Raw genomic sequence first — 24,323 nt, forward strand, 5'->3', positions numbered from 1 at the left:
AGCTCAGTGAATCGTGAACAAAAAAAAAGGGAAGAAAGGTCAGTGACACGTCTGTTAAGACAGGTGTATGGTTGTTCGATGTCGGCAACGAACTTTCTTATTTTCTGTAATAAAAAAGGAAAAACAAATATTCACTACTTATTAGTATTAATTAAACTAATAGATAAAATACACATTAATTTAACACTTTTGGAATCAAAAGCTTGCTGATGGAATGAATAGAATAGAACAAAGAGCAAAAGAAATATATAGGGAATTTTTTTTTTGAAAAACAGACTGATTTTATAGTTCATACAAATATACAATTGATATGTATGTTTAGTCCTTCTAAAAGTAAATGTACAACAAAAGAATTATTCAACATTACAAACAGACCCAGCTACCGTTGACACTAAACATAGCTGATTTGCATTAGCTGCAGCCACATTGGTGTGGTGGTCAGCTTGTTCTGACTGAACTGCCGATTTCACTGCATAAAAACCTTGCGTCCACACAAAGCAACTAAAGATCCCATTGTGTGTTATACAGTTAAAGAGAGAGACCTACGACACCTACCTGTGTAGTAAAGCAAATCTTAATTAATTGTGTGTGGAAATATTTTAGAGATCCCATGCAATGTGTGTGCAAATACTTGGAGCATGATTAATGGAATTTTTAAGTTGAAGTTCTTAACGGAATATAAGAAACCATCTTTTAACTTTTAAATAAAAAAGCTAAGAACCGGTTCTTAAATATCAATTTCTTATATTATGTTAAGAACCTTACCTAAAAACTCACATTAATCATGCTCTTAAGTTTTCAATAAAAAATATGCGGAAAAGTTAGGTTAAAGTTAGAGAGCCGACGCCATGTGTGTGTAATATTTTTGTTTGTTTTTCACAACTACTAATCACTGACTATTTGATAGGATATCATATCACTCTATTTGTTTTCTTTGGGATCTCTGATTAGATCTTCACTGTACGTGATCGGTGATAATACTTATATGCATATATTGTGGAGTAATACACACACAACAACACAAGAGAGTACCAAAGAAGGCAGCGTAAGTTAATCATGAGCGAGTTTTGGGAAGTGATCTAAAAAGTATAACCTGTTTTACATATTTCAGTTAATAAAATTCAATTTCAGTTAATTTTATAACAACCATTTTTAAATATCGGACACTCATAAAAACTGGAGTTGGAAGTTATTTGATGAAAAAAAAACATCGACTCTATTTTCTTATTTATTATTTATGAGTTCCAAATTTAATTAAACTTGACTTCGATTGGTTAGATGAGTTCCATTCCAATTTTTTCTTGTTTTGTTGATTTTTTCCCATTTTGTGAATTAACAATTAGCTTCCAAAAGGAAGACAGCCACATATGTTTTGTCCCTTCTTCTTCCCTTCACTCATTTTGCTCCTGTAATCTTGATTGTGCACTTGTCCAACCATATCCACTCACAATTTGTTTTATTTACAACAGAATCACAAAACATCCCAAATTAGGAGGAGTGAATTTCTTTTCTTTTTCTAAAAAAATAATGGCAAGTCACATGTGTAATATTCAACATGATCTTGAATTAGAAACTGATTGAATGAATAACCATGATTTGTACGGTAACATCAACCGGACACTTGAACATTGACGCAAAAAATATACTATTGAACTTATGTCATTCATTTAAATATCATTAGTTTTATATTTTCATTGACTGCTTGTGTGTGACATATATTACAATATCGTACTATTATCAGTGCATATAAAATATAAGAGCAACATTGTTTTTAAAACATATGATATGCATTATATGACACGTTTCCGATACTGGTGATTTTGTACAGGAGATCAGAGGGATTTTGCTTAATGTGTACTTAACTCTCATATACATAGTTACCATATTTCAACTATATTATATAGCTCAATAGGGATAACTAGAAGTTTATTCTAAAAAGTTATTCTCACCCTAATTTATAAGACAATTGTCAAGAGAAGAAAATTCAAAAAAATTGTGATGGGACCAAAAAAAATATAACCCTTGAACCAAATCCAAATACAATGATCAGCTAATGATTATAGCTAATGATATATGTTGTATAAATTCATATTTGAAATCGATTGTATGATTTGTTTTGACCACATATCACCTGTACATGCAAATCCATGTGGTTGATGAATTTACACGACCAGCCGAAAAACAAAACAAACTTCTTGTAATTTCCAACTAAATCTCCACCACTATCTAGGAGCTTCATTCACATTCCACCCTGTCATTTTTTCCCATAAATACGTTGCATAACCTCACTTGGTTCTCTTATATTTCTCAAGCTAAATAATCACTTTAAAAAAAAGTAAAAGGATGTTAGAAGGGAAAGCAGTGATGGGTGAGACAGATATGAAGCAAACAATGAAGGAAGATGCTCTTAGTTTGGCTGCCAAAGCCCTTGATTGCTTTGATGTCACCGAACCCACTCAAATCGCCCGTTTCATCAAGAAGGTTCTTAAATAAAATTTTCTGTACATGTATAAATATTTTCTAATATAACCTTAGTGTGTGTCAGCGTATAAATTTTGATTGGACATGTATGTACCTACCGTCTACATATATGATGAAATTAAATTATGAAATTGAATGTTATAACAAACTCCACCAGTAGCTTTCCCGGTCATTGGTATACAGATTTTTGATATATTTTTTCAAAATTTTCAGGAATTTGATAGAAAATACGGATTGGGGTGGCAGTGTATTGCGGGGACGCATTTCGGATCGTTCTTGACTCATTGTAGTGGCTGCTTCATCCATTTCTCCGTTGGCAACCTTACCATTTTACTCTTTAAGGGATCAGCTGGTGAAGTAGCGTCCGGACCAACAGTCTAACCAGTTCAGACATATTGTGATAATAATCAAGTCTATATTTGGATCTATTTAGTGTTAAATCAAAATGCATTCTAGCATTTTCAGTCATTTTCAATCGTTGTTCCGGTTTGTACTTAACATTTTTCTGTTTGCTTTTGGAGTAAGAAAGAAAAAGAAGAAAAAATGTTGAAACTAGTCTTTGCATTGTGATTTTGATTTTGTAAGTTTTGCACATAAGTTCAAAAGCAGACTGGATTGTGATTACTAGTATCATCATAGTATAACAGTATACAATTTTATATCTGATTGTGATTATTTGCAAATAAATTATTTATCTAAAAGCAAATAGAAAACAACTGCTGACTTTATTAATGAAACTACATAAAACCCCAAAACATAGCTAAGAAAGATGCATTTCAACAAATTTTGTAACCTTTTTATTAGAAAGATAGCTTAAAGAATGTCCTAATATTCCACACATAGCTAAAGAATTATACTCAAGGCTGATTCTGTAAGAACATTCACACATTGTGCAAAAAGTTTTAAAAGGACGAGTTAGTCTTAAGGTGTTAGATAGTAGCTTTTCTTTGCTTCATTGTGTAAGATCCAACTAGCTGCTTAAACAATAGATGTAAAATAGATCCTCCACCTTCAAGTTGATGAAAACACAAGTGTTTTTTGGAGGCTACAATAGCTGAATTAATCATCAAATTAAAGTCCATAGTCATGACAGAAGCATAATATTTACTCTGTGTGAAACCATGCGATCATAGATCAATTTTGCTTGTTTTTTTTTCTTACCCTACGGTTAGCTTGTAACTCTAAAGAGAGTTAATTTGATTAAATTGTGGAATTTACATGGTTAAAACTCCTAAAACTAATATGAATTTCGGTACATGAGATGATTATGAGAACGAGATCTAACTTCAAAAGCTTTTCTTGCCGCACCAGTTCCTGTGTCCATTTAACCGGAGCCTTGCCTTTGTCCCTCGTAGTCTCGCTTTGTAATCTTTCTTCCACTTCTCAAATCTTGACTTCAGTCTACTGAGTTCTTCTTCTGCATGCTGCTTCTCGATTGCAATCGACACTTGTTCCAGTTCGTCTATTTCCACATGACGCTTCACATCTTCATCAAATACAACTCTACGTTGATCAACTTCTACATAAATATCCTTAATATCATCCAAGCTACCACCCTTGAGCTCTTTTGTAGGAGTTCCAGGGGAGATTGTGTCCTCTGAGTCATTACCGTGACTTGCAGTCTTGTCTGGAGTCATAATATTACATGCAGCTTCCAGACTCATCTGAAGGTAAAGAGATAATATTACAATCATAAGTATAAATGAGTGATGGGTGTAACACTCTTTAGCCACTTTTACCTGCATTGAAGAGATATGTTTTTGCCATGTTTCCTCCATTGACTTCATTCTTGTTTCGTGCTTTATCCATCTTTCCTCAAACCGTTGCAACTCCTCCTTCAATGCAGTGTTTTCATCTTCCTTCTGCATTATAGCTGTTTCGACTTTCTGAACCCGGCTCTGGAGATCAGCTAGATCCCAAGGTTGGACTTGAAACTGCTCTAAAGGAAGATCCTAAACATGAAAGGTAATAAAGTTTAGATAACTTAGAGACACATAGTAATAACATACATCATGCAAAAAAAAATATTACCTTGACTTCTGAAACCTTCCTCCTTGACTTTCTTCTCGTTTTTTTCTTCTCATTGTGTGATTGTTTCTTCAGTTCCACACTGTTTTTTAACTGCTTACGAACGAACCATCTCCGTACCACTACATAAAGAGTGAACTGATTCAAAAAATTTATCCAAGATTGAAAGGCAAAGTTCTTTGATGCCATCAGATACCGATTTTTACCAGATTGCAAATGTATGACTGCATCAAGCTCTTTAGTTACTTCTGAGGAAACTGTGGCCGGTGTTTGCATCGCAATATAGTTTCTCCTGGCATTTTCACCGCGGATATCTGTAGAAACAGAACAAGTTAGCCAAAAAATTAAATAAGCATATCTATAAAGTTAACATGAGACATATGTCAACAATTTACAAGATTGAAGTATCAATGCTGATTTCTTCATATTGTGGAAGTATTCACGAGACTTGTAACCACGAAGATGCTTCTGTAATCCAATTACACCCTGCAGAACATATTCTCTTCTTTCCTCAAGTAGGCCAATCTATTAGAATACAGATATGAAAGTGTTACTATTGTAGATAGATAATGAAACCAATTCATAATATATCTTCAGGTAAAAATAACTTACTTGCCCGGTTCGAAGGTATATTTTTCTATATCCAACTTGATACATTTCAGGAGGAAGATTGAACTGTTTCATAATAGAATCTGATGTGCTAAGTGGATCCTGGGAGAGTTTTGTGTCCAGTAAGAATCCATATCTAATCCATGCACAAGCCAACAATGACAAAAAAAAAAAAAGCTTAGGAATGCATGAGAGTTGTTTGTAACAGGAGAACTATCAACAAAAAGGGGATCAGTGAAAGTTGAGAGACCAAACCTTGCTGCAAGATCCTGATGTGTCATCCTAGTATGATAACCTGATCTTGATATTCTAACAATCTCCAAAACGCCACAACATCTAAGCTGTTGTAGAACATGATTCTCTTCGTAAACTCCAGGAAGATGATTTGAGTTTGGCTTTATGCATCGAATAAAGTGAGGAGTGGTGTCTTCTAACTTGTTCATCAGCTTGAATAGTTGGCTCTGTACGCAGAAAAGTGAGTTAAAATGGTCCTTTTAGGTTCAAAAGATTTTAAAAGGGATGATTATTTCATAAATAAACAACTGAAAACTCAAGCCATGTTACCTTAAACTTTGTAATAACACTTTGATTCATGGATTCCGACAAGGATGGCTTAAGAGACTTGTCACGCATCTTAGAAGAAAACAGGTTCAGTAATTGACAGTTGCATGATGACAAAAGTTGGATAAGATCAACATGCAGTGGATCTCTGTTCTTTTCCAGGAAGCCATTTGTATCATAGAGAACCTATTAATTAAACAACACAATGTAAATAAACTCTCGTAAGTACCCCAAGTTGATATAAGAGCTAAACAACATGCAGCGTTAAGTTGTTTGATTTGGGTTATAAACTAACCTCTCCGGCATAATGACTAACTCTGAAGCCATGACCTCTTCTTTCTCCCCTGAAACAAGAGTTAGCTTTCAAATGATGCTTCAGCTTGTTGGCAAACGTTGTATCAGTTGCCTTTGGAAAATTTGATTCCTCATCTAGTAGTGATACCAAACCAATGGGTTTCTGCACTAGCAATCATATGTGCAAGATGGTCTTTTAAAAAATATAGAAGAAAAAAAAACAAGATTGAGTACCAAATCTAAAGATGGCACGCTAGATATTACCTTCTCAATAAGATCTAGACACTCTTGATTGTCTTTGAATTCGACCTTAGTCCAATCAATTCCATCCCCTTCATATTCCTGAACAGTGAAGATTTAACTGATAAGCTTAAACACATTTACATACAGTTTAGGCTTCAGAGAGAAGAATCTCACCTCTTGTTCAAGTTTAAATAGATGTCGGTTGAAATGTTGTTGCAGTCTTTCATTTGCATAGTTTATGCAAAATTGTTCAAAGCTATTATTCTAAAACCAACGAGACCTGATTATTACACAGTCAAAATGAAATAAAAGACTAACAAATCTAGAGCAAGGTTACGAACCTTGAATGATTCAAAACCATATATGTCAAGGATACTAATAGATCTTCCTGTCCTTAATTTACCAACTTCAAGTGAAGTGTTTATTTGCTCAACAAGCCAGTTGAAAAGGCTTGCATATATGATTTTCGCTAGTGAATCCCTCATATCAGTCGCCTGTGGCAGTGTCAGTCTTTTAGCTATGCAATCTCTACCAGCTTGGAGCTTGCATGTAGACAAAACCACCATAAGCTCTTTTGAGTCGCATCCCATTAACATAGCTACGTTAGTGACAGCTGTCATACGCAAGAGGAAAATAATAAGCATCATTAGTCCAGTAATTCAACATGATAGAGGACAAGAAAATGTACTCTACCTTCATCTGCTACCACGTCCACATGGTTTTCATTGTCAATCACTTCAAAAGATACATTCCCTAACCATAAGACAGCTGCAAGCAGTGCAAATGCACGTTCTTGATGTTCTTGAGGAATCTGAACAATGTTGAAAGCTTCCTACAATGACAAAGCAATCTCTAACGAAATAAGAAGTTGTTGGGAAAGTTAGCGGATAATATTTTCTTCGAGAGGTTAAGATGGAATGTAGACGGTTTTTGTTTGAGATAACCTTCGTATTTTAGGAAAGGGATTTTTCTACTAAAGCTTGTGTTTGGAGATTTCTTGGAGATTTTTAGAACTCTTGCTGAAATGTTTTCTCTCTATTATTTTTCTTGATTCTGGATGATTACAAGAGAACTAAACACCCCTATTTATACTAGTGAGGGGTATGTACAAGCTACTTCTAGAACTTTCTTTTGATCTTATCCTAAACACATTCTACACACTTCTTCTTCTTCTACACAATTCTTCTTCTATACTTCTCCACCTTTTTCTAGATGTTTCTTCTTCTTGGGCTAAGGTTTGATTATGATTTAATTAGTTTTGGGCTTAAGGAGGGAAATCCAACAAATCTCCCCCTTCCCGACTTAGCCCGAAACAGTCGCCATGCCCGTGCCTTTGCAGCAATCTTCAAATTTCTTAAGCGGTAATACCTTGGTCATAAAATCTGACCAGTTTTCATCTGTGTGTACCTTGTTGAGATGTATGAACTTCTCTTCAAGAACTTCTCGGATCCAATGATGCCGAATGTCGATGTGCTTCGAGCGGGAGTGAAACGTTGGGTTCTTTGCTAGGTGAATAGCACTTTGGTTGTCACATAACAAGTTGTACTTGTCTTGCTTCACTCCCAATTCATGTAAGAAGTTCTTCATCCATAGCATCTCTTTGCACGCTTCCGTTGCTGCGATATACTCTGCTTCCGTGGTAGATAAGGCAACACACTTTTGTAGCTTCGACTGCCATGAAACAGCTCCCCCTGCAAAGGTAGTTACAAATCCTGATGTTGATTTTCTTGAATCTTTATCACCAGCCCAATCTGCATCGGTGTAACCGTTCAACACCAATTTTCCATTGCCAAAACATAGACACTTCTTCGTTGTGCCTCGTAGATAGCGTAGGATCCACTTAACTGCTTTCCAATGCTCCTTTCCTGGATTCGCTAGAAAGCGACTCACAACTCCTACAGCATAGGCAATGTCGGGTCTGGTGCACACCATAGCATACATGAGACTTCCCACGGCTGATGCATATGGGGTAGTCTTCATTTCCTCTTTCTCCTTCTCACTTGTTGGACTTTGCTTTGAACTTAGCTTGAAATGTCCACCAAGTGGAGTGCTCACCGGCTTTGCTTTGTGCATGTTAAATCTCTCCAACACCTTTTCAACATATCGTTCTTGGGACAACCATAGAAGCTTCTTTGGTCTATCCCGAGTGATCTTCATTCCAAGAATCTGTCTCGCTTGCCCCAAATCTTTCATCGCAAAACGCCTTCCCAAATCTTTCTTCAATGCGGCTATCTTGTTGCGATCTTGGCCAACAATTAACATATCGTCAACATAGAGCAATAATATGAGAAAGTCGCCGCTTTCATACTTCTTTATGAAAACGCAATGATCATTCTTGGTTTTCTTGAAGTTATGATCCACCATGAAGGAGTCAAACTTCTTGTACCATTGTCTTGGGGCTTGCTTGAGGCCGTAAAGACTCTTCTTTAATCGGCACACCAAGTCTTCTTTTCCTGGAACCTTGAATCCTTCAGGTTGCTCCATATAGATCTCCTCCTCGAGTTCACCGTGTAGAAAGGCCGTCTTGACATCGAGTTGTTCAATCTCCAAGTCTAGAACTGCTGCTAGACCAAGAACCACTCGGATAGAGGACATCTTCACTACTGGAGAGAATATTTCTTCAAAATCTATGCCTTTCTTCTGGTTGAATCCTTTCACAACCAATCGGGCTTTGTATCTTGGATTTGAGCTTCTCTCCTCATACTTCAACCTGTACACCCACTTGTTCTTCAAGGCTCTCTTTCCTTTTGGTAGCTTCACCAGCTCGTAAGTGTGATTATCATGCAAGGATTGCATTTCATCTTGCATGGCTTCAACCCACTCATCTTTATGAGTGTCTCCTATGGCCTCTTCATAGCTTTGAGGCTCCCCCTCATCTGTAAGATTGACGTACTCATCTCGATAGTATCTTACAGATGGTCTTGTCTCTCTTCCAGACCTTCTTGGCTCATGTTCTTCCTCTGGCTCCACTTGATCTTCTTCTTCACCTTCATCACCATTCGGATCCATGATGGGATCCCCTTCGCCATCATCTCCAATCACTTGTTCATGATTTTGGGACTTATAAGAATCTTCATTCCTTACAACCCTTAGCTTTGGTTTCTTTAATTTGTTGATGTCTTCGATTGTTTGATCTTCGAAGAAAACAACATCTCTGCTCCGGATAACTTTTCTGTTAACCGGATCCCAAAGCCGATAGCCGAAATCATCTCTTGGTGACCCAAGATAGATGCACTCTTTAGTCTTGGAGTCTAGCTTGGCTCGTTCATCCTTAGGGATATGGACGAACGCTCTGCACCCAAACACCTTCAAATGGTTGTAAGAGATCTTCTTACCCGACCAAACTTCCTCCGGGACATTGCCTTCCAAAGGAACTGATGGTGTGAGATTTATGACGTCCACTGCAGTCTTTATGGCTTCTCCCCAAAATGGCTTGGGTAGTTTAGCGTGAGAGAGCATGCACCGAACTCTTTCTGTGATCGTTCGATTCATTCTTTCAGCTAGCCCATTCAGTTGCGGCGTCTTTGGTGGTGTCTTCTCCATTCTGATTCCATGAGCTTTGCAAAATGCTTCAAAGGGACCTCGATACTCTCCACCATTGTCAGATCGAACACACTTGAGTTTTTGACCCGTACTTCGTTCTGCTTGGGCTACAAACTCCTTGAAAGCATCGAGAACTTGATCTTTTGTTTTCAAAAGATGTATCCACACCTTTCTTGAATGGTCATCAATAAAGGTGACGAAATATGATGCACCTCCATTGGATTTCTCGGACATGGAACATACGTCAGTATGCACAAGATCAAGAATATGCTTTCTTCTCATAGGCGTAGACGATCTTCGGAAAGCGACTCTATGTTGTTTTCCGGCTAAGCAATCATGACATGGTGAGAGAGAGAGACCTTTCATATCGGGAAGAAGTTTCTTGCGAGAAAGTATGTTTAAACCTTTCTCACTTATATGCCCGAGTCTTCGGTGCCATATATTCATGTCATCACTTGCGACATTTACTTCTTCCTTGCAAAGCTTGGCTTGAGTCACATATAATGAGCCTTCTTTACTTCCTCGAGCCATGATCAAACTTCCTTTGGTTAGCTTCCATTTGCCACTGCCAAAGTGGCTATCAAAACCGGCATCATCAAGCTTCCCGGTTGATATGAGATTGAGTCGAATGTCGGGAACATGCCTTACATCCTTGAGAACTATCTTACATCCTGTGTTTGATGTAAGAATAACATCCCCCTTTCCAACGATCTTGCTTCTTCCTTGATTTCCCATTTGAACATTACCAAAGTCACCACTTTGGTAGGTTGTGAAGAAGCTTCCATGAGGGGTGACGTGAAAAGAAGCACCAGAATCAACGATCCATGAACTATCATCAGAGCTAAGATTACATTCTCCAATGAGATATAATTCTTCGCTCTGGTCTTCCACAATGGTGGTAGTCTTGTCTTCATGCTTCTTTGTAGGATTGAACCGGTCTGGTTTGATATTACCGGTTTGTTTGTCTTTCTTGAAAAACCGACATTCCGACTTCATGTGACCCGGCTTGCCGCAATAATAGCAGGTAACTCTTGGACGTGACTTGGATCTTCCTCGAGATTGGTCTCGTCCTCTGCTTCTGTTGTGACCACGAGTCTCTTCTCTACCCCGTCTATCAACAATGTTAGCTTCTGAATAAGAGCTCGAACCTCGCTCCTTCCTGCGAACTTCTTCATTTAGAAGACTATCAGTGACGGTGTCCATGGTAAGCTTTCCCTCCGGTGCTGAATTGCTTAGAGTGACAACTAGTGTGTCCCAACTCTCCGGTAGTGAACTAAGGAGTAAAAGGGCTTGCATTTCGTCTTCAACCTTCATATCAACTTTGTTAAGTTGATTTACGATCCCCTTGAAATTGTTCAAGTGCTCCATCATGCTCTGGCCATCCTTGTACTCTAACTTTACCAACCGTCGAACAAGAAGAGCTTTGTTTCGAGGTGTTTTCTTTTGAATCATGGATTCAAGTTTTGTCCATAATTCAAAAGCATTTGTGTAGGTAGAGACATGTTCAAAGAGAGATCGGTCGACATACTTGCGTATTACGGCAACCGCTTTTCTATTAAGAATCTCCCATGCTTTATCATCCTTTCCTTCCGGCTTATCCTTCATGATGATGGGCTCATGCAAATCTTTGCAATAAAGATGATCTTCCATCATCGGTTTCCAATAAGAGAAGTTGTCCGTCGTGAGCTTGAACATATCACCTTCAAAGGTAACGGTGGCCTCCATCTTCACTTCTTCAAAGATAACCGGTAACTCGGCTCTGATACCAGTTGTTGGGAAAGTTAGCGGATAATATTTTCTTCGAGAGGTTAAGATGGAATGTAGACGGTTTTTGTTTGAGATAACCTTCGTATTTTAGGAAAGGGATTTTTCTACTAAAGCTTGTGTTTGGAGATTTCTTGGAGATTTTTAGAACTCTTGCTGAAATGTTTTCTCTCTATTATTTTTCTTGATTCTGGATGATTACAAGAGAACTAAACACCCCTATTTATACTAGTGAGGGGTATGTACAAGCTACTTCTAGAACTTTCTTTTGATCTTATCCTAAACACATTCTACACACTTCTTCTTCTTCTACACAATTCTTCTTCTATACTTCTCCACCTTTTTCTAGATGTTTCTTCTTCTTGGGCTAAGGTTTGATTATGATTTAATTAGTTTTGGGCTTAAGGAGGGAAATCCAACAGAAATTACAAAATTTTGGCATTTACTACATTGGAAACAGAGAAAGGCACAGGAAACAGAAGGAGTTACCATCAATTTGTGAAATTTCTGAGCATCATCGATGCGATCAATGGTTAAGCAGTTGCTCTGGTTCAAATAGTTGTATTCACTTGCTTCTTTAAGGTTCAATCTCTCTGCGAGTAAAACCATAAGGAATTGTCTAGCAACTTCTGGCTCTCAGCCATGAGAAAGTTAAGTTTATATATGTCTACATTTTACTTTGAAATGTTACCTTTAAGAATTGGTGAAGCACCTGCACACAATTCATAAAAGATATGGTAGGATCTCTCGCCATTGGACAGCTGAACCACTCTTGACTGATCCAAACAGACTACTTATTAGTCCATGAATAGCTAACTTGTGGAATTTGACTAAAACTTCTCAACAAAAAAATTACCTTTTCTAGCAGAACTGTGGTAATTTAGCACCAACGGAAACAAAAATGCATGTGAGCTCAATATATAAGAAAATATGACAAAGAATCAGACAAATGTTAAATTCATTACTCACAAGTTTCAAGTTTGGCTCCGCATATCTTTCCCTTTGCACTAAAATGAATCTCCATCAGTTTCCCCTGCATCAATTAAGATCTGCTATGAATCCAGACCACTTACCGATTTACAGAAAGTGAGTTACACTTATTGGCTGACATGAAACTTTCAAATTTCAAGAAATGGTTATTATTCAAATTACTCATAGGCTAAAAACATCAAGAAATGTAATGTAAAATTTACTCACAAATCGGCTAGAGTTATCATTTCTTGATGTTTTAGCATTCCCAAAAGCTTCAAGTATACAGTTAGTCTTTAGGATTTCATTATCCACCCCAAAGTTACCTCCACCAAGAGCTTCCAAGTACTGCATTGCATATTTTGCTGTCTCAGTTTTCCCAGCTCCACTTTCTCCACTATATGGAATGATACTATCAATTAGTTATTCCTATCAAATATTAGAAAGAAAAAAACATTCAGAAATAGAGGGCCTCGTCTTACCTTATGATAATAGATTGGTTCTTCTCCTCTGAATAAAGGACAAATCAAAATGTAAACACCAGATAATAACTATTTCAACACCATAGAAAACTCATGAAAAATATAAAAAGAAGATGCTTATGCTGACCTCTCATCATCTCATCAAAAGCTGCATCAGCCACTGCATAAACATGAGGAGCAACCAAAGCCTTCTTTTGATAGGCTGATCGAATGTCGTTACCATAAATCTGAACATTCTTAAACGGATTCACTGCAATCAGAACTGGTCCTGCTTTACTCTATAAGAAAAGAAACATGAAACTCTGTTTAAAAAAAATGAAGAACAATCAAAAACAAAACCAGATTTTTTTCTTTCTTTGGAGCAAACTCACGTAAATCAAGTCTTGTGAGTATCTGACTCTGAGGTTGTAAAGAACAGATGGTTCATTCAAGTAACTAAGCTGTATAAGGTCATCAACTCCCTCCAAAACATCTGGGTTTGCAGGGAGAATCTCTTTCATTGATACTTCCACAACCTTTAAATATAACCAAATATTACAAATCCATATTATATGAAATAAAAAAATAAAATAAAAGAACTTACTTCCGTGGTGGACAAGACAACACAAGCCGCATCACCCGAAGCAGATTGTATCTTCCCCAAGTGCCACTCCCCATTACGACCTCGACACCAAACACCAAGTTTCTGTAATAATCAAAACAGAGAAGCAGTTTAAAAACGCAATAAACCTGTAATAATGTATTCATTAATATCAGCGAAATTTGCAAAAGAAGTAATCTCACCTTGGTGATGAAAAACTCGACGTTATTGACCCATTCAGGCTCCGAGATCGGCTCTGTCCTACAATCCTTCTCTTTGGTCTCTCTCTCCGGACAAATCGTATCACGGAGGCTCGTCGGAAGCGATTGGCGATTCGACGGCATTTGTGAAGTGCGTCGAGAGGGAAGGGACGGAGACTTATAATCCTTCAACCTCTCGCACGCATCATCATGTTGGCTAAGAGATTCCATCGTCTCCTCAGGTGTAGCTTTCATCGTAGGAGACGGCGGTATAGTCATTGGTTTCCCTAGAATTCACAGACACATTTCGGAATCTGAAAAAAAAATTATAACGGAGAATCTCTCAACATTGCAGATATGGAAAGTTTGTCGGAACAATTAGCCAAACAGAAAGAAAAAAACAATGAACACAATAAAACTGAAAAAACAAAAAAGAAATTTATAACAAAACCATCAGGTAAATAAAAAAAAACTGAACCTTTTGCCAACGAGAAGAAAAATATTAGAGAGAAGGAGAGAGGGAGAGAGAGATTCCAGAGAGAAAGAATTTGAAAAACCAACGAGGCGCAACGATGAAGAAATATTTTTTTTGTTCTTCTTCTGAAAATAAATAATCGAATGGGCTTTAAACAGAAACCTATAGGCCCATTAATGGGACCCGAATATTTAGTAAATTGACCCGCCCCAACAATAGGTTAAAAGTAATCTCAATTCGTTTTGTTTTTTTTCGTTCTCGCCTGTCTGCCTGCCCTAAGCCGAGAAACCAAAAATCGGCGCCATGACGAAGAGCAGGAACAAGAAGAAGAGAGACGACGACACCGTTTCTATGGACGTTTCCGAAACTAAGAGCGTCGTCTCTGAATCTGCTCCCCAAGGTAAACATAGCGTCTTGGCTTATTATTATTACTCGTGACTTCAGATGTTTAATTTTCTGTTGATTTGGTTAAGCCATGGACACTTCGGAGACCGGAGACGCCAAACTCGCTGCTCGTAATCGTAACCTGTAAGCTCAAGTTTCATTACTTCTTTAACTTGGATCGAAAAATTATCATATTATTAATCAATTTTGATTTCTGGTTTGGCTAGTTAGATTTGTATAAATCTTTGGTTGGGTTTCTCTTGGCTACAAGTTTCCATTTGTGAATTTGCTCTGTTCTGAGTTTGTATCTGCCCTTACGTTTAGTTCTGATGATTATTACATGTTTTCTCTAGGACAAGCGCGAAGAAAGGAAAACCTATGAAGAGAACGAAGAATGCAAGAAAGGTGAAAGCTGTGGCTAAAGCTATAGCAAAGAACGACAAGTATGAAGAGAAAGCTTCCAAGAACGTTTCCAAAAAACAGAGAACTCTTTCCGCCAAGAAATTGTATGAATGATTTTGTTCTCAACTCAAAGCGAAAAGTTTTTTAAGGTTAAAGGTTTCGTAGTCTATTTTTGTTCTTGTGCTTATCTTAGCAAAAGAATCTCTACAAGTTTGTACTTCTCCTTTTTAGTTTCAGAATTTTTTGATATTTACGGATATTATCATATGGGAATATTTGTTACCAGGAGTGATTATTTAAACAAATCATTACAAGTCGTAAACTGGGGCTACTACTGTAAACAAAGATCAAAATGTAGCAACAGTGTGAAGGACATAAATACACACATGGATGCGCATTTCTATATTATTTCTATTTCTAAATCAAACAACTAGTGGACCATCTGAGGGATCAAAGGTATCGTCTGAATTTGTTTGCCAAACACCAACGCAAGTTCATAACTTCGATGATAAGATAAATATTTAAAGTCTATTTAAGTACTTAACGTGTTCTATCGCGATGCGGGGATAGCTCAGTTGGGAGAGCGTCAGACTGAAGATCTGAAGGTCGCGTGTTCGATCACGCTCACCGCATTTAATTTTTTTCTTTTACTTATTCGAAACGCAGCGTTTTGGACATGTATTTATCTTTAGAATATTTATTTCCTGTTAGAAATAATTTCAAAAGAGCCCATTAACGTAGTGTGCGTGCGCTATTACATTTTCGGTCCGTCATATTAGATAAAAACTAATCTCAAGGCCTTCGCTTTCTGGAATCCTAAGCCTAACCGAATCGGTTAAGAAGGCCCATTATAATTCTCTATTTGTTTACATAATTGCCACTCTAGGTTTTTTTTACTTTTTTTAACCGCGTCCACTCATATGAGTAGCCAAATTACATTAACCCATCTCTCATTGCCTAAACTCGTACATTTGACCCGAAAGTCCGAACCCGCTCGAGCTGTACCCGAGACTCTGAGTCAACTCGGTCGAGTTCTGCTCCTGATCGACCTGCGAACTCCTACACCCGCTCTCCGCCGATTGGAACGCGTGGTAACCTCCGTAATTCGATAAACCGTAGGTCATCGGAGCTAGCTCAGGCATGGGATTAAGACCTGCTAAGCTAGCCCATTCGAAATTGCCGTTGAGAATCGTCCTGAGCGAATTCATCCGAGGAAGATCAAAAGACCGATCTTTCATCTCCGGGAACGAATCAAGAACGTCGTCGAGCTGAGACGAAGAAGACGGCGACGACGACATGTTCGTGCTCTGGTCTTCAAGGCAAGCTTGTACCGGAGAAGCAACAGCTTGTCTCTGAGATCCAGATGTTTTCTTGTAGATTCGACATAACACCCAATCATCCAACTGTAAGAAAACAAATTTAGCTTTTTGATTTCGATTTATATGTTTTTACAATTTTCAGTAATGTGTTGTTGTTACCTTGGAGCTTCCATGGCTACGAGAATGCTCGATGAGTCGATACTCGTGCATAATCCAGTTTGTTTTCGTGCCTTTTGGAGCTTTCCCGGCGTAGAAAACCAGAGCTTTTTTAATCCCGACACGGTGACCATCCGACATGATGATCTTGTCGGTACCCGTTGCCTTCCAATAACCTGACCCGGCAACTCTATTGGGTCTTGACCCGTTCGGATATTTTCGATCTCTTGGGCTAAAGAAGTACCATTCCTTCTCCCCAAACAAAGCTTTACCTGCGCGTTCACAATATCAACATTAGTGTCTTAGTTTTAACTTTTTCTTAAAAATTATTATCGTTACAGATAACACCATACTAGAATTGAAGTGTTGCTTACTTGGCAAATCCCAAGGATCGAACTTGTAGAGATCGATATCTCCGATGATCTGGAGAGAGAAATGGTAGCCTGCAACTTTCCGACAGAGATACTGAACAAGAAGCTCTTCATCTGTCGGGTAAAAACGAAAACCTGGAGGTAAGCTCAACTGGGCTAACGGATCCTTCTCTCTAACTCCCATTTTTTTCTCTACAGCAGATAAAATAATGTGTTTAGATGTTTAAGTTCGTCGATCTCTTTTAGACAACCATGCAAGTAGCTGCTTTATATATAGGCTGTGGAAAAGACGGGCTCTTCGAGGATAAGTACGGTCCTTCTTGTCTTACTGTAAAATCTAAACACGATTTTCTTTGTGGACCATTTGGACCATTGACATACAGCCACGTACATGCAACTGCCGACCTTGTCAGTGAGCTGTACAATCTTTTCGACCGAGATAAATGTGCGTAATATTCCTGTGTGTATGGTTTTTTAGTATGAGAAAACATTATCGCAGTAATTTTTTTTTTCTTGGTTCATTCGTGACATATAAAACTTTATAAATAGTTATACTGAGTACATTCTCTAACTAGTTATAGTAACATCACCAAAGCTTTCAAAGTCAATTATTCGACTATATATGTTAGTGCCGTTCGGGTTCATGAACCGTCGTCAGGAATAGAGGAAATAAATTTGACATGTGTCAAGCCAAGCCAGTTGTCCTTTCTTCTAGAATTCTGAAAAAGGCTAACAACGATGTGTATCTCTATCAGGATTCTCCAAATAATAGTTCGATTTTTCTTTTGTTGAAGCACTCACTACGTTGCAGTCAGAAAAAAGTAAAGGAAGAAGCACTAACTATTCGACAGATAAATCTATTGAGCAGGCTTAGGCTGTTTAGACATGCGTGGAAGGCAATGTCCTGCTCGTGTGAAATGTACACGTGTTGGGAGAGTTAGGCAAGCCTTGAATGAAATAGTCAAACTAGACAAAAATAAATATGAAAATAATACCATAAACTATTTAATAAGTGTACAAACTACAAAAGTTCTAACTATAAAAATAGAAAGGCAACGTTAACTGGAGACACGTATTTAGGATTAGAGAAAATTAATGAAATATAATGACAAAATATCGTTTTCTAATTATGCAACTGAGATTGTCTAAGTAAATGTAGAAGAAATGTATTTTCACTATTAATTTGCGTCTGATTTATTCTGTTCCTACGCTTGGTTAATTTTTAAATTTTTATTGTTAATTTTTTTTCACAAACTTCAAAAACCAGGATGCTATTGTTTTGATAATTTTTGTTTGAATATTAATCTCAGTTCTCATAAGAGAATTTATTTTATTCCATTTCTATACTCAAATTAAAAGATTAATTACGTTTTCTTTCACTCAAGAAATACTATAAATGGCCTTAGAAGTTGACAAGTGAAAACAATAGACCATGCTGGATAGTTCACAGGCCTTTATATAATAGTTTTGATTTTTTTATTCTTCTTCTTCTTGATTATTCTTTTTCTCTTTTAATTATTATAATATTATAATTGCATTTCGTTTTCGACTGCTTTTGAATTTTAGATTTTAGTGGACGTGGAGAATTCTTGTTCATTGAGAGGACATGCTCATCCATTTGTTTTATAAGAAAATAATTTGTATATTAGCAAAGATACGACAAGAGTTTGGTTCAACGATTTCGCATAACTGCAAAATGTGTTGATTTGAAACTCCGCGATCGCTATTCAGTTAGGGGGCGACTGGTTTTCCCGCTACCACCCGCAAACGCAGCTTTTGCGGTTGGTAGCGGTTTTCGGCGGTTTGTAACAATCACTTAAATCGCTCTAAACCGCTTCAAACCGCTCCGAATCTCATAAATTCAAAAGTTGGTTCCAGCTAGCGTTTGCGGTTGCGGGCGGTTGCGGGAGGATAAATTTTTTTTTCTTTTTTTAAAAACAATATATATACAAAAGTAAAAATATTTAATAAAAAATTAAAAATTGAAATTATGAAAATATTAAAATATATCTATTATATTTTAATTAATATTATAAAATTTTATAATAAAAACAATTTCAATCAATTTTCAAAAATTAAAATTATAACTTTCTGAATAAAAATTTTATATTTATTATAATTTTATGATTTTTGATATTTTTATAATTATATTAAATGTAAATATTGTTAATTTATTATTTGACTGTTACCGCATTTGGTAGTTAACCAGTCATAAGTCACCCGCAAACGCACCAATTTTTAACCGCAGTACCAGTCGTACAAATCTCTTAAAACCGCTAGAAACCGCAACCTCCCGCATCCACAAACTCCTGCAACCGCAACCGCAACCGCTGCGTTTGAACCAGTCAGGCCCTTAGTATATAATATTCTTATAAAATCTTGACAAAAGGTTGAAAAATATTTATATAATGATATGGATTTGGAGGCAATGAGTTTTTAAAAAAACTCAGGGATATGACTTTTTGGGCAATGGAGAAAACAACCTCCACACAGACCTTGGAATTGTCGTTGCCGAGCATGGCCGAACAAGCTCTAGAAGAACGATGCGGTTGGCTCTACTCCCGCCTTGAAGCACTCCTACGCGTGCTTCAACGAGCAAAATTATCTATAAGGGAATAAATTGCAACAAAAATGACACGAAAAGTCATAACACAATAAAAATGATCTATAAGTGATATTATTCTTATCATTACTGGAAGGTTTTCTATATCTTTGTATTAGTATATTTATTTTAATTTATAAGTATAACATCATTTTAAGAGTACTTAAATATTAATGGAGTAAAAACAATTATTTATACAGTAATAATTTTTCTGATATTTAAAATTTTTGTAAATTAAGAAAATTATAAGTCATAATATTATTTTTAAAAGGTTTTACTGTATATGGACGCATCTAACAAATTGTGAGGTGTACACGCATATACATATATATTGCCTGTCTGTAATGTATGCTTTCTTTGTGAAGTTACATGTTTGTTAAAGGCTAAAGCTTTAAAGGAAAAAAGGTGAGGACCGTGAGGTGATCACGAAGCTTTATCTAAAAAAAAAGACATTATGCTTTCTAAATGCATCGCTTAATTAATTCAAAACCACTTGTAAAAGATATGCAGAATCTGGTCTGTATATGAGTTATTGGTATGACAATTCCATTCTGAATTTTAGGCTCATCTATGTTAGTCGTAGGTGGTAAGGTCGACGGTTTTATACGGTTCGTCTTCTTTTTTTTTGTCTAAATACTATGTAGATAATTTTTACTTCAACACATTCTTCCAACAATTCAAATAACATATATATTTGCACTAGAATTGCATCAGTTAGCCGTTCGAATTTAGAAAACGCGCGAGGTCAGATACCTTTACTGCGTTACATGTACGAACAATTACATAGTGTGTTGGACTTGGAACGTATCCAATAAGCAAACATTAAATTGGCTTTGAACTTTCCTTTTAAACACACACATAACATGTTCTTCACATTACTTAGATTCTGATATAACTCTCTTTAATGAGATTTGACTTGTAAGAGGACCACTTGAGCAGGACCAATTAATTACACAAAACACAACAACAAAAGAGGCCAAAGTATTTTGAAATATAATTCATCATATTCATCACAAATAGATTATACTAAAGATTCTGATGAAAAACAGTAATGCAATAAAAACTTATTGAAGTTATACATTCGATCTTACTCAAAAAATCCTAAAACCCAAAAAAAGGCGGAGATAGCTAAAGTATTAGCCAGCCTTGGTCTTACCAATTCTCATCAAAGCGATATAGGCAACAACTCTATAGCCAACAAGCATCGCAGCCAACGCAAAGGAAGAGGCCAATCCACTATGAAACCCTATAAGCTTAATACCTTCAAAATCACCAACATGACACTTCGAGTTCCCATTTTCACCACAAGGATACCACTCATTCTCCGTGTACTGACCCAATATCAATAGTTTATAGGTATAATAACTTATTGATACGTATTTAATCCAAGCGATGAACACTGGGACATGTCGAACGTAATATCCTCCTGCTAACAAAAACGTGAGCATCATAACAGACCCAAGTGTCGTAGCTGTCTTCTGATCCATCACCAGGGCACCTAGAGCTAGTCCTAGCCCACCAGATACAAGGACGTGGGCGAGTAGGACCAGAAGGGTCAGAAGGAAGTTTGCAGGTTTCGGGTTTAAACCAGCCATCCAATATGTGATTATGAGAAAAATAGTTGGTAGAATAAGCTCCATTGGAAGATCCCCGACAATTCGGGACATGAAGTAAGACGAGAGCCTGTACATGCCCGAGGAACGTTCTTTCTCAAGCATTCTTCTCTCTTCAGGAAACGTGAAGATTTGTTGGAAGAGAGGGAAGAATGCCCAGAAGGATGACACAAAGAACAATAGCCCTATCTGCAACAATAAACCACAAGTAATTGCATCATATATATGCATATACACAATGCATTAATAGACCCAAAAGATTAATATATATATTATATTATTATTTATTCAAAAAAAAAAATATATTATTATTATTATCTTTGAGCAAATACATATTATATTTATATATTAAAATACCTGATCTTGTAAGTGAAAAAGGTCCGTTTTCCACCAAAGGAGACCACATAAGAAAGACACGACAAAAACCTGACCGATCTTTAGGCCAGAGAAAGAATCGTGTCGCCTATGCTTAAGGCCTCTCTCCGAGAGAACACAAAACTGCTGCCACCAAGTCGTTGGCCAGTCCCCAAAATGCTTGGAATCTCCTAGACTCTCTATTGATTGGGTACAATGACCATCTTGCCCTTTAAGATCATTGATAACATTGTCCAACAGAGTTGTCTTGTAAACCGCAACTAGAGCTTCCTTCAAAGCCTCTGGTCTTTGGAGTTCATCTGATCCAACACCTATAGATATAATATGTTCATGTTTTAATTTTAGTTTCAACAAAGAGACAAAAAGGCTATATGAATGATAAATAAATCAAGGTGAGAGACTAACCGTTTGCGATATCCAAGAGAAAATCTGATGGATTAATCCTTTCCACAGATGGGGAGTATCCAACGCTACCAAAATAATCCATAGCGTTGGATCCAAGCCCGAAGTATATCGGATTACCTTCAGATAAGAGAAGAATCTTATCAAACATATAAAACAACCTACTAGAAGGTTGATGGATTGTTGTCACGACCGTTCTTCCACCGCGAGCTAGTTCCCACAAAATGGACACAATCCTCTGAGCAGTGGTCGAATCAAGACCAGAAGTAGGCTCATCAAGAAATAGTAAACTAGGGTTTATAAGAATCTCTTGCCCTATGCTAACCCTTTTCCTCTCACCACCCGAAACACCTCTCAAGAAAGGTTCTCCAATGATAGTATTCTTACATCTATCTAGACCCAATTCCGTGACGACCGCCTCAGCTTGTTTGATTTTCTCTTGTTTCTTGAAAGAGTTCGGAAGCCGGAGAAGGGCAGTGAAGACTAAAGTTTCCGTGACAGTCAAGTGAGGGTAAAGAGCATCGTCTTGAGTCACGAAACCAGTGGCTCGCTTCACGCCTTTGGAGAATGGCTTGTTGTTGTAGGATATGTTTCCTGTGAGCTTCCCTTTCCCTTCACTAATCCGCCCTCCTAAAGCCGTCAATAAGCTGGTCTTGCCACTTCCCGAGGGACCAAGCATAGCTAGGATCTCTCCCGGTTTGACGATCCCGTTTATGCCTTTCAAGATGGTCATCTCTTCGGTTTTGACTTTGGTTTGACTCAGCCAGCTCTTTGGTTCCTTCACCTTCACCGTGTACACAACATTCTCAAACTGCTCCAAACATCAAAAGCAAAATTGAATCAGCATATATATATTAAACATACATGCAAATAAAAGCTTGATATAAATCTTATAATGAAACGAAAACATTCGTGGATTATGTATATGTGTGTGCCCTGTAAAGATCAAAATTTATCATACTTGTAGATACACTGACACAAATTAAGACGTCTGACCTAATGAACCAGTGTGCGTTCTCCATACATTATCATAAGTTAAAAATCAGCAAAAGAAATTTCAAAAAAAAAAAATCAGCATATAGAGTATGTATCAGTGAATAAATAGATTAATTTACCTTTAAAGTAATAGGAAGATTAGCCTTTTTAAATATTGAAAAAGGAAGGGTACGATCATCGTTGTTATTCTCGATCTGGGCTTCAACATCTATAGCAACCTCTTGATTATCCATTCCAAAAAATTGATCGATGTATAAACCCTTACTCACTGGTAACTAAGGATTAAGGCTGGATTATCGATCTAAACGAAATAAAATATTCTTCTACTGCTTATTAAGAAACTATTATTTGAAAAAAACTGAATCGGAAGGAGAGAAAGGTTGATGAAGTATTTGATTTTGTTGGCTCTAGGAGTTCTAGAGTCGGAAGACAACTTGTAACTCTTTTCTTTAGCTGATAAAGAAAATATTAGGGTTCACGTAAGGAAAGTGAGAGAGGGTTTTAAGGATATATAGAAGAAATCTTCTTAGAAAAAAGTTTCTGTTACTAAGCACGCTTTTAGAGTGGGATGTTTGTTTCGATCCTTTAGAAACAAAATTTTTGATATACATAACCAATAAGTTAGAGATTCGCTATTATTTTCTTATTTTTATCTTTTATAAAAATAAATTTTAAATAACATTTGTTAAATATAATAATCTTAAATAGCATTCAAACAAATTTTTGATAATAAATATTCCGCATTTACTTGTCAAATAAATAAATAATAGACAATTTTACATTAAATTTTAATAAATACTCCATCCGTTCCTAAAAGATGTATGTTCTGGAAAAAAAAAATTGTTTCAAAAAAAATACATTTTTTACTTTTTCAAAGTATGATTTTATGAAAAATTGTAAGTTTCAAAAAAATTAATGGTTTTTATTGAATTTCTATTGGCTTAAAGTTATAGAAAATTGTTATTCACAAAAAACAATGCATATTTAATGAGTTTTCTTAATATATGTGAAAAGTCTAGAATATACATCTTTTAAAAACAGAGGGAGTATATCTAATAAATAGGGGAAGATTCCAAAGGTTTCTTACAAAATAATTAATTAAAATAGGACAAATGTTGAATACAAAAATATTTTATTTGATACAATAATAAGAAATAAGCAAAAGTATATAAAAATCAACATTTTTTTTGGTAAAAATGTAAAGATCAACATGAAATCAATACTTCATTATTTACTAGTAACTTCATTAATATTTACTACAAAAATCAAAACAAATAGACAAGAAATGATAAAATGATAAATTGATAATACCTAAAAAGGTTTGAGCGTATAGAAAATTCTTTTCCAAAAGTAAACAAATAACAATTCTAAAATAATGTTCAATTTTATGTGATTCTAGTATAGACTTCGACCATGTTAAAAATATTTTTTTTTTAAATGCTAAGGAACTGTTATAACAAGTTTTTTCATAGTT

General features: G+C 36.3%; 5 protein-coding genes, 1 long non-coding RNA gene and 1 other non-coding gene across 7 annotated transcripts; 4 read left to right on the forward strand and 3 right to left on the reverse strand.

Annotated features, from left to right (window-relative positions):
• Positions 1-123: 123 nt before the first annotated feature.
• Positions 124-3,108, forward strand: LOC103867072 (dynein light chain 2, cytoplasmic). The gene is made up of 2 exons (XM_009145108.3): positions 124-2,481; positions 2,695-3,108. Exons 1-2 carry the CDS (start codon positions 2,344-2,346, stop codon positions 2,860-2,862), a joined length of 306 nt encoding a protein of 101 aa, XP_009143356.1. The 5' UTR covers positions 124-2,343; the 3' UTR covers positions 2,863-3,108.
• Positions 2,829-14,188, reverse strand: LOC103867081 (myosin-4). Its single transcript, XM_033281413.1, has 23 exons — positions 13,758-14,188; positions 13,558-13,659; positions 13,346-13,489; positions 13,102-13,252; positions 12,975-13,002; positions 12,721-12,889; positions 12,493-12,556; positions 12,380-12,393; positions 12,215-12,299; positions 12,013-12,116; positions 6,910-7,048; positions 6,558-6,829; positions 6,391-6,480; positions 6,238-6,315; positions 5,975-6,136; positions 5,683-5,865; positions 5,374-5,579; positions 5,122-5,254; positions 4,905-5,034; positions 4,716-4,823; positions 4,513-4,631; positions 4,221-4,433; positions 2,829-4,145 (listed from the first exon to the last, which is right to left on the reverse strand). Exons 1-23 carry the CDS (start codon positions 14,031-14,033, stop codon positions 3,768-3,770), a joined length of 3,348 nt encoding a protein of 1,115 aa, XP_033137304.1. The 5' UTR covers positions 14,034-14,188; the 3' UTR covers positions 2,829-3,767.
• A 251-nt stretch (positions 14,189-14,439) lies between these two features.
• Positions 14,440-15,310, forward strand: LOC103867091. The gene is made up of 3 exons (XM_009145129.3): positions 14,440-14,629; positions 14,703-14,757; positions 14,967-15,310. The coding sequence occupies exons 1-3, from the start codon at positions 14,533-14,535 to the stop codon at positions 15,127-15,129; spliced, it is 315 nt and encodes a 104-aa protein (XP_009143377.1). The 5' UTR covers positions 14,440-14,532; the 3' UTR covers positions 15,130-15,310.
• Positions 15,311-15,575: 265 nt separating this feature from the next.
• On the forward strand, positions 15,576-15,647 carry TRNAF-GAA. The gene has a single exon. It is a non-coding gene; the product is annotated as a tRNA-Phe (tRNA).
• An 82-nt stretch (positions 15,648-15,729) lies between these two features.
• On the reverse strand, positions 15,730-17,103 carry LOC103867111 (NAC domain-containing protein 72). The gene is made up of 3 exons (XM_009145150.3): positions 16,865-17,103; positions 16,494-16,762; positions 15,730-16,418 (listed from the first exon to the last, which is right to left on the reverse strand). Exons 1-3 carry the CDS (start codon positions 17,043-17,045, stop codon positions 15,966-15,968), a joined length of 903 nt encoding a protein of 300 aa, XP_009143398.1. The 5' UTR covers positions 17,046-17,103; the 3' UTR covers positions 15,730-15,965.
• LOC103867103 lies at positions 16,471-17,382 on the forward strand. Its single transcript, XR_004452185.1, has 2 exons — positions 16,471-16,730; positions 16,832-17,382. It is a non-coding gene; the product is annotated as an uncharacterized LOC103867103 (long non-coding RNA).
• Positions 17,383-20,213: 2,831 nt separating this feature from the next.
• On the reverse strand, positions 20,214-23,082 carry LOC103867123 (ABC transporter G family member 9). Its single transcript, XM_009145159.3, has 4 exons — positions 22,969-23,082; positions 21,857-22,664; positions 21,434-21,762; positions 20,214-21,265 (listed from the first exon to the last, which is right to left on the reverse strand). Exons 1-4 carry the CDS (start codon positions 23,080-23,082, stop codon positions 20,600-20,602), a joined length of 1,917 nt encoding a protein of 638 aa, XP_009143407.1. The 3' UTR covers positions 20,214-20,599.
• Positions 23,083-24,323: the final 1,241 nt, after the last annotated feature.

Source organism: Brassica rapa, chromosome A01 (assembly GCF_000309985.2).
Source record: "Brassica rapa cultivar Chiifu-401-42 chromosome A01, CAAS_Brap_v3.01, whole genome shotgun sequence".
Taxonomy (NCBI): domain Eukaryota; kingdom Viridiplantae; phylum Streptophyta; class Magnoliopsida; order Brassicales; family Brassicaceae; genus Brassica; species Brassica rapa.

What these genes read in the sequence shown, in the direction of transcription:
- LOC103867123 (XM_009145159.3), bottom strand. Translation starts at nt 23,082, where the DNA reads ATGGATAATCAAGAGGTTGCTATAGATGTTGAAGCCCAGATCGAGAAT. An exon ending in TCTCTTGGATATCGCAAACG is followed by an intron (nt 21,763 to 21,856) that starts GTTAGTCTCTCA and finishes TTATATCTATAG; the next exon opens with GTGTTGGATCAGATGAACTC. An exon ending in TTTTTCACTTACAAGATCAG is followed by an intron (nt 21,266 to 21,433) that starts GTATTTTAATAT and finishes TTATTGTTGCAG; the next exon opens with ATAGGGCTATTGTTCTTTGT.
- LOC103867072 (XM_009145108.3), top strand. Translation starts at nt 2,344, where the DNA reads ATGTTAGAAGGGAAAGCAGTGATGGGTGAGACAGATATGAAGCAAACA. An exon ending in TCGCCCGTTTCATCAAGAAG is followed by an intron (nt 2,482 to 2,694) that starts GTTCTTAAATAA and finishes CAAAATTTTCAG; the next exon opens with GAATTTGATAGAAAATACGG.
- LOC103867111 (XM_009145150.3), bottom strand. Translation starts at nt 17,045, where the DNA reads ATGGGAGTTAGAGAGAAGGATCCGTTAGCCCAGTTGAGCTTACCTCCA. An exon ending in CGATCCTTGGGATTTGCCAA is followed by an intron (nt 16,763 to 16,864) that starts GTAAGCAACACT and finishes GTGAACGCGCAG; the next exon opens with GTAAAGCTTTGTTTGGGGAG. An exon ending in GTAGCCATGGAAGCTCCAAG is followed by an intron (nt 16,419 to 16,493) that starts GTAACAACAACA and finishes GTTTTCTTACAG; the next exon opens with TTGGATGATTGGGTGTTATG.
- LOC103867081 (XM_033281413.1), bottom strand. Translation starts at nt 14,033, where the DNA reads ATGACTATACCGCCGTCTCCTACGATGAAAGCTACACCTGAGGAGACG. An exon ending in AGTCATACATTTGCAATCTG is followed by an intron (nt 4,632 to 4,715) that starts GTAAAAATCGGT and finishes CTCTTTATGTAG; the next exon opens with TGGTACGGAGATGGTTCGTT. An exon ending in GGAAGGTTTCAGAAGTCAAG is followed by an intron (nt 4,434 to 4,512) that starts GTAATATTTTTT and finishes TTTCATGTTTAG; the next exon opens with GATCTTCCTTTAGAGCAGTT.
- LOC103867091 (XM_009145129.3), top strand. Translation starts at nt 14,533, where the DNA reads ATGACGAAGAGCAGGAACAAGAAGAAGAGAGACGACGACACCGTTTCT. An exon ending in CTCTGAATCTGCTCCCCAAG is followed by an intron (nt 14,630 to 14,702) that starts GTAAACATAGCG and finishes GATTTGGTTAAG; the next exon opens with CCATGGACACTTCGGAGACC. An exon ending in GCTGCTCGTAATCGTAACCT is followed by an intron (nt 14,758 to 14,966) that starts GTAAGCTCAAGT and finishes TGTTTTCTCTAG; the next exon opens with GACAAGCGCGAAGAAAGGAA.